The following is an 8,617-nucleotide window of genomic DNA, read 5'->3' on the forward strand; positions in this document are numbered from 1 at the left end:
TTCAAATAGATTCTTTCGATTGTTCGATGGCTCGAGAAAGTGGTCGATATAAACTCTCACATGCCTTTCTATTGTAAGGTTTCTGTTGGCAATCCTACATCCACTATCCAGGCGAAATGTTGCTGTTGTACTGTTCATTCAGTGGCGAACCAAAATGGCCGAAGGATGACAATATACAGCTGTCAACTGGTGCGAACGAGTAGCATTTCAAAGAAATTGGAGGGAACATGTCTCACGTACAGTATGTGGACGAATTGGTAAAGGAGTACTTGCTCTTCAGGGGTTTCAGTCAAACCCTGAAGGCTTTTGATAATGATCTGAAGGCGGAAAAAGAAAAGGGATTTAGGGTGAGCATAATTCTAGCAAAATAACAACAAAACATCCAACCAAATAAGGATATGCTTTATCGAGAGGACAAGACTCAAAATAATCGTGCGGTACATCCTCATGTGAATGTCATTACCTTTATCTACCGCACTTGCTCCACTTCTAGCTGTTTACAGCCTATGCTCATGTTGTTCTTTAAACGTAAAGCGTTACATGTGAATAGAAATATTTGTACATGAATTATGTTATTAGTAAAAAATTGTATCGGGAAGACAGCTTAATATTCGACAATATATTTGAACAGGTAGATAAAATAGTTGATCAATTAATGCAATACATATACAATTACGATCTGACGTCGCTGAGAGAGTTATGGGGACATTTAGACACTAGAATGTTTTGCCGCCTCGAAAGCCACTTTACGCCCGCGATCAAAAAGTTGGAGAATTCCGTATTAAAGATGTACTTGGTAAATGCAGCTGTGAACGGCAAGCAAGATAGGATACACGAATTTTTTAATAAAATGACACCAGAGTTACAGGGTCATTCTGAATGGAAGGATTGGTTCGGTATGTTCCCTTGTTTATTTATGAATTTATAACACTGTAGATCTAGAATATTAATTTGTACATTTTGCAATATTGCAGCTCTCGCCTTTATCAAAAATCCCGAAGACAATCCGACTTACTCGGTCCATTTTAGCAAACAATGGCATGATACTATGTTAGTATCCTTACACAATTTCCTAGCAACAATTTTTCAAGTAAGTGAGAAAGCATTTCATTCGCATTGCAAAGCTAAAATTGATTTCTCCAGATAAATGATAAGTTTAACACTAGAAATACCGAGTGGTCATTATTGATTGTTTCGATTTTTTAGTTTAATATTGCCTTGTGTAAACAACAGGATTTTGGAATTCTTTGACTTTTCAATAATTATATCCTTTATACTGATAAAATATTTGGTTTTTACATTATTTGTATAATTTATTTGCTCAGTCTTTTCAGTGAATAAAGAATATCAGTACTTTTAGTGTTAAATAACAGAGCGACTAGAGAAGAAAAACAAAAGAATTTATTAAGAATGAGTATTTTTTTACGTATTAGATTTTGTATTGTAACAAAATCTTATACATTATTGTAACAAAGCACAATAAAAAACACGCCTCAACATGATCAAAATATGATAGGAATAACGAGAAATTTGATATTTTCATCTCTTAGTGTATGCCTCAGCCAACATTACTTACGATTGACGAAGACACAAATAAATTTAAACGACTACAAGAGGAGAATGAAACACTGAGGCAACGGTTGAGCGAAACCGTTAAAATAGAAAGCATATCGGATGTGAATCCAGGTCCAGCACCCCAGCATCCCCCCCTCATGGATGACTTTTACATTATTGCTCAGTACGTTCATATTAGCTTATGTAAAAAAAGATTTTATATTTTAATAATATTATTGATATTTATAAATAATAGAGAGTCGCCGTTACTGGAAAATCCAAAGACGCTGAGGAATCTCATACGAAATATTGGTGGTGGGTCCAGTCCAATCCTAAGTAGAAAGCCTGCAAATGTAAAAAAGAATGTGGAATCTGAAATAGTCTCGACTAAACGTACGAATACGAAGGGACGGGTGAATTCAATCAGTAAGTCTGAGGCAGTCGCCAAGAGGAGTATCAGCTGTGATTCAAGATTAAATAGTTCTAGAAAAAGAGACTCTTCTATGGACACTGCTATCGAGAGGAAGACTAAAGAAAAAATAGATTCCAGTTATATTCTTTTAAGTCAGGTTAAAGCATATTACTAATCTCGGGAATTCTCTACTATTGATCACTTTTGCTATAATAACATGTAACATTTACAGGAGGAATATACAGAACATAAAACCTCCATAATTCAGTGCAAGAGTAATGCGAGTGGATCGTATGTCGCGACGGGCGACGCCGACGGTGTCATCAAAGTATGGACGCCGATTCCTTCACCAAAGTAAGAAACGCGTTTATTTAATTTTCCCTATCAATGTAGAAACGATAATATTCTTGTTATTATTTCTATAATAATTATAATTTTTTGTTACTAATTTTTATTTATATTTGTGTTAGGACTGTTACTACATTCACCTCCGCCACGGTGAATTCTAATAAGGCTATCACCTCACTGGATTGGATATCGAAAAACGAACGTTATTTCCTGCACGGCGACAACAACGGTTTAATTCAGTTACACGATACGCGAGATTGTAAAACGCTCTGGGATATCAATCATGAGAATTCGCGAATCGTTACTTTAATTTGCAATCCGACGGAATCGACGTTCGTCTGTTCTGTATCGAGCGGTAGTGAAAGCAAACTGTTGCTGTACGATATAAAAACGAGAAAGCTCGAGAGAACATTGCCGCTAGATAAGAACGTTACTGCTTTATGTTCCGCTTTCAATCATAACGGCCAACTACTTATCACGGGATTGTCTAATGGCAATATACTCATACACGATCTGAGGCGAAACGAAATAATAGACAATCTCAACTGCCACTCTAGCCCAATAATCGATATAGAATTAATTAACGACTTTACAAACATATGCGCGCAAAGCGAGGATGGCAAGCTATGCCAGAGAAGTCTGAATCACTTTGGAAAAGTCTTATGGGAGACCAAGATTAAGATTGAGAAAAATCCCGTTCACGGAAAACTATTTACCTTCGATCAGAGCGGCAATTACATGCTGCTCTGCACGCAGACTGGAGGAAATATATATAAGGTACAGATATTATATGCAAAATATTTTATACAAATGTATATGCTCACGATATCGATTAGGTATATAATATTTAACAACTTATATACGCCACTTTTCTGTTTCGTTAGATGCCACCGAGTACGCAAGGAAAGATTTTAGAACTAGGAGGACATAAGGGTACTCTATGTTGCGACTGGTCAACTGCCAATCAATCTGGAACTTGTATAACCGGCGGTGCAGAAGGAAAGGCGCGAGTATCAACACTACTCTCACCATGATATAGAAACAAAATTAGCATCTGTGTAAATTCGTAAGACAAATACTGATGATATTGAAGTTACTGATGATATTAATTGAAGATCTTGTAGATATTTATCTTATTCATTGTATTAAACTCACACGAGAGATTGTCGATTAAAGACATATTAGATTTTAAGACATTATACTGCATTGCCAAAGCATTGGTAATCCGTGTAAAGAGAAAAGATTCGAATATTTTATGAAAAGTACAATGTATCACTGTGGTAGTAATTACAAGTAGTATTAAGTAGTAATATAAAAACCATCTTTTATCTTTTAAAAAGCAATCAGGGATTACCAAATATAAAATGTACAGAGAATACTGTAATTATTTTAAGAGGAGGATCATAAATATCTCAATTATTATATGATAATTTTACTCGCTTTTTTTGTAATATAAAAAAAGCAAAAAAAAGCGATAAAAGAACAATAAGGTCTTGTATGTAAAATTAGAAAATGGAACCCTTGTACAAGAAAATCAAGAAAATGTCAATAAATATCAGAGTCAATTTTAGTGTTGCACATGTGTGTATCATTTTCCCAACTTTTTGCAAATAAATAATTCTGTCAAATAAATTACAGAATAGACTCTTTACCCTGAGAATACGCTTTTTTTTTTAATGATTAATTTATGTTAAACTTCTTACCTTCTTCAGACCTTTACATTTAACACGAAAGGAGTTTCAAATGTGGTTTTCTCATAGACCATCGATTAAACGGGCCTGTCATATCTAGCTGTGGAGACCAATATCTCCTGAGGGCTTCAGTTATCTCCGAAGGAGTTAATGCTTTCATTACAAAATTCTACAAAGAAAACAAACAATATATTACGTTACTTCGTTTCGATTTTTTTCGAATATTTATTACATCTACAATATGTACCTTGCTGTGATAGCGCTTAAATGTGTATGGATTGACATAATTGAATCGTTGCCGATCTATAGCATCGCCGTGCATTTTACCCTGATCTTGCCGAACTAAGAAGGCGAGATCAACAATTTGAGCAACCGTTTCGTACGCAAGGTAAGATAAAATTGTGTATGCTTGCTTCGACATAGTCATGTCACCTATAATTAAATAAATATAGTTAAAGTATGACACACAAAATGTAGTTATAACTTTAACAATTTTAATTGAAGTGGTACCATCCAAGCAAATCCAATCGCTAAATTTGTGGCGATTTTTGTTTGCGAAGGATACGCGACGCGCCTTGCTGAATTTCATGTAATGCGTCTCATCCATGGACCTCGATGCGATGTCCGCACGGATGCATCTACGTCGTTTAACTTCGTCCATGGAGGCTGAATTTTCCAGAAGTTCACCTGTGTTGTCAATCTGTTCCAGAAAATTCTGAAATGGCATTTTTTTCGAAGTACCGTCTACTTTTTCAGTTTCCGTGACATTATGCGGTGAATCATTCGAGTTAATAAGTTTTTGAACCGAGGATCCTAATTCTTTGAGTTCTGAAAGAAGGAATCTTACTCTAAATAAACTTAAAACACATAACAAACTAAATAGTTATGTTCAAATATTTCTATATTTAAGCAATACATATAAATACTTTAAATAAAAAAATTTATAAAAAACAATAGCCTAATATGAGAAATATATCAACAAATTTAAGTTACAAGAAGGGCTACACTGCTTAAAAACAGATCCTAGTATTCAATAATTTCCTAAATAAATTTATAAACATTCACAAGTTCCCTATACATTTGATTAAATTTGAGAAAATGTAATCAAGTTGAAAAATTTAGTCAATTTAACATTTTTTTTTTAAGTAAAAAATAACAGCACGCATGATAAAAAAATACTGCATACTTACGAAGATATTTCATAATACGTTGAAGCTTGACCTTATCTTTACGCATTAGAAAGAGAAGGTCCTCTCCATTAATGATATTGATTTTCTTTGAACTGGCGTCTCTGTCTGCAATTTCACAAGCTTTCTTGACAATTGTTTTCATTTGTTGCAGCACAACATCTTCTATGATCTTTGCTGATTCATACAATGGTTCACTGCTGTCACCAAACCCATGCATCATCTGTCGAATTTCTGCAACCATTCCAATTTTATTAAAAATGTAGCAAGTAGAAGATAAGAGTCAAGAGTCTTTTTCAGTCAAAGGAAATCTTGGTGTTTAATCATATTTTCTGTAGGAGTTTTATATATATTTTTTAATTATGTAAACTATATGCAACAATTTTATCAGTCTTAAAACACAACATCCTAAATTAAAGTAAGAACAGTAACATTGAATTGTGTAATAAATAATTTAATATTAATAATAATAATAATAATAAGAATCTTAAAATACTTGTAATTGTGAAAGATATCACTTCAACTAGATACAAATTTAGACTTGTTTATTTTTAAAGATGGATGTCTTTATAAATTCGACCATTCAGGCTTTTGATATTTATCACAATGAGTCATTTATTTAAGATTTATTTTGTGTGAAACATGATTATTCATGTTTAATAATTAATTTAATATAAAATTATTATGTCAATAACAACATAACAATTAGATAAAATCAGTTAATAAATATGTCATTTATCATGATAATAATTCATTGTTGATCATATTAATTGAATTTCAAGAGTAATAATTATAGGATATCATAAACACTTATAGGATATTACGCACTTTTTCTGTGTATTTCTATTATTATTATGTACACACCTGAATCGAGTACCTAACCTCATAAAGCAATGAACCTCACCTTGAGTGTAATTCAGTGATTCTGTGTCTGGAGGTTTCAAAAATGACGTTTCTGCCATTTTTACTTATTTGTGTCACTATTTTTATCAACTGACAACGTATAATACAAATTATTTGAATAGAAATACACAAGCATTTATGGACCCACTAAATATTTACATTAAAACACCATTAAAACACTGGCACTACTGGCAGTGCTGCCATCCACTGCCACTGGCCATGGCATGTCACGAGGGGTAGTGAGCACCATGAATAAGAAGGAAAAAGAAAGGATATAAGTGATGAGGTGATGATAGATAAATTGATCAATGAATTAAAAAAAATGCCTTACATATAAAAACATGCATTTGAATTGTTTGAACATTTTAAATAAAAAATCAAAATTTGATTAATATAATCACTTATTAAAATTATATTTATTTTAAAAAAATTGTGTACTAATTTAATTGAAATAGAAATGTTTGGGAACTTTTTGTCACTCCAAATTGTAAATATTTTCAATAATAATATATAAGAATATACGAGAATTATAATCACTTATATAAACCTTCTACATAAATTATAACAACCTAAATTTTACCTAGATTCTAAAATTTATTATGTAGTTAGAAAGCTGATTACTTGTAAGTTTATTAATCGTTTGTCTTTTCAGTTTGTTCTGCTATGATATGTTCTGGGACAACTTTAGCAACTTTACGAAATTCCTTGCACAAAGACTTTGGGCACTGCATCTGTGTCCAGCTGATTGGTATCATAACTGCACCTGTAAGATGACAAGCCATTAAAGTAAGGCAAGGGAGAAAGGTACATCGAGCTCTCACCTTCGTCGCTATGAGCTATAACTACCCCCAACTCGTTTTCTGCAGTGCTCAATTGATAAGTGTGCATTTCTGTCATTGGCATCTGTCAAAAGGTATAATAGGAAAAATTACAGGTATAATTATTAATGCATAAATATACTGTTTCACAGAGTGAAGTCAAAGGATACAACTCTTGCGAGAATAATATCTCCAGGTCGATAGCACTTGTACATCTCTATTTTGTCTTTGTCAATCGCCCGAACGTCCTCCTTCCTTAATATTCCTCTATAAGGCCTCGTCAGTACTATGTCGCCCACGCACTTGATGCTACATTTACAAAATCTTTGATTAACCACAGTGACCATGGCCGTCACAATGTCTCCTGGTGCAGGAACAGTGCTTTGCTCTGTCATACTGTGTACCTCAACTTTACGAATCTGTAATAACGTATATTTAAAGATAGCTCTTACATTTAATGAAAAATAAATGGAAACATGAAAGACTTTACTTTATCATTTGTTACTAGTTTTACGATGCCAGCGAGTTTCGAATAGATATAACCCTGCTGCTCGTACGTCCCAGGTCCAGCTACATTGCTCTTATCAGATACACATAATCTCTGACCTGAAAGAAATATTGGAAAATTAATTTAATGCTTACAAAGCAATTGAATCGATTAAAAATATTTAAACAATTACCGGGTACGCAGATAATAAACTCCTCCTTCTCAGTCATTATTTTTGTATTCTGTGATGTAAATTGATAATCCCAAATTTATCAATGAAAAACATTCATATGTTGTATTACAATTGTCGTATCAATAATACGAAAAATCTAAACATTCGAGAGACATAGTCGACTGCAAATTTGTTATTTGTTTCCGAAACATTAAATTTATTTTGGCGAGAAACTTTTACCTTAGGAAGTTATTTGAGGTTAAGTCAACCACGTTTCTGTAGGCCTGTTAGGATGGCATCACTGCTATGTCTCGAATAAGTTGAGATTGCGAGTCTCGATATTTCGAGAATCGCAAAATCGCACTTTGCGAGTTCTTTCCAGCTAAGCGGTGAACGCGGACGGATCGGCTCCGAAACGAGTGGCATCGCGGATCATTTAATTGGTAAATATAACATATGTAGATCTCGCATTATAATTCGTTCGAACGCGTATTTCTCAATACTCGTTCGAGCGATCACGACGTATATCGCTGTCGCGTGCAGCGTCAATTGCGGTGCGCGAAATTGACCGCCCTTTCGTCTTATTAATTGTGTTTCTTTCTCATTTGCAGAACGTGCTGAGACAAATCGGTTCGGGGACGGATGTCGTCGCGATATCTAATTCGTAAGTACAATCTACGTTACATTGTAATTACTCGGTCAATCGAAAACGTAGGTACGGCAAAAGCGATACCGCGGCGGTATACACACGTAGCGTTGCGCACCGCGGCCTTTTGGCGCGTGAAGTTAACCGCACGCGAAAAAGAGAGAGAAAGAGAGAGATCCACTTCACGCTATATTAACTGCATTCGCGTCCTTTCCAGAACGCGCTAGACACGGGACGGATCGGCTCCGGAACGAGCGACATCGCGAATCCTTTAACAGGTGAGCGAAACTTAACTCACGTTGATATTTATTGTCAATTCAATCATTGCGTCATGTAGATTCGATGGCCGTATGTAGCGCGTCCGCGACGTCGATCTTGACGCGTAAAGTTAATCGCGCG

General features: G+C 34.5%; 2 protein-coding genes across 7 annotated transcripts; one reads left to right on the forward strand and one right to left on the reverse strand.

The window, feature by feature from the left end:
- Positions 1–97: 97 nt before the first annotated feature.
- LOC105199304 (WD repeat-containing protein 91) lies at positions 98–3,892 on the forward strand. 2 transcript variants are annotated; one of them, XM_011166324.3, is made up of 8 exons: positions 228–347; positions 632–896; positions 975–1,090; positions 1,551–1,738; positions 1,811–2,123; positions 2,199–2,320; positions 2,437–3,091; positions 3,199–3,892. In XM_011166324.3, exons 1-8 carry the CDS (start codon positions 228–230, stop codon positions 3,346–3,348), a joined length of 1,929 nt encoding a protein of 642 aa, XP_011164626.1. In that variant the 3' UTR covers positions 3,349–3,892. The 2 variants fall into 2 exon arrangements, with proteins under 2 accessions (XP_025991919.1, XP_011164626.1); XM_026136134.2 differs by having other exon boundaries at positions 98–347; positions 1,551–2,123.
- Positions 1,750–7,887, reverse strand: LOC113004067 (exosome complex component CSL4). Of its 5 annotated transcripts, none has more exons than XM_026136136.2 (6): positions 6,717–6,855; positions 5,196–5,426; positions 4,516–4,833; positions 4,253–4,437; positions 4,018–4,174; positions 1,750–1,899 (listed from the first exon to the last, which is right to left on the reverse strand). In XM_026136136.2, the coding sequence occupies exons 2-5, from the start codon at positions 5,413–5,415 to the stop codon at positions 4,037–4,039; spliced, it is 861 nt and encodes a 286-aa protein (XP_025991921.1). In that variant the 5' UTR covers positions 5,416–5,426; positions 6,717–6,855; the 3' UTR covers positions 1,750–1,899; positions 4,018–4,036. The 5 variants fall into 5 exon arrangements, with proteins under 5 accessions (XP_025991921.1, XP_025991920.1, XP_039315129.1 ...); XM_026136135.2 differs by lacking the exon at positions 6,717–6,855 and adding an exon at positions 6,097–6,434; XM_039459195.1 differs by lacking the exon at positions 6,717–6,855 and adding an exon at positions 6,057–6,076.
- Between the last annotated feature and the right edge of the window lie 730 nt (positions 7,888–8,617).

This window comes from Solenopsis invicta, chromosome 16 (assembly GCF_016802725.1).
Source record: "Solenopsis invicta isolate M01_SB chromosome 16, UNIL_Sinv_3.0, whole genome shotgun sequence".
NCBI lineage: Eukaryota > Metazoa > Arthropoda > Insecta > Hymenoptera > Formicidae > Solenopsis > Solenopsis invicta.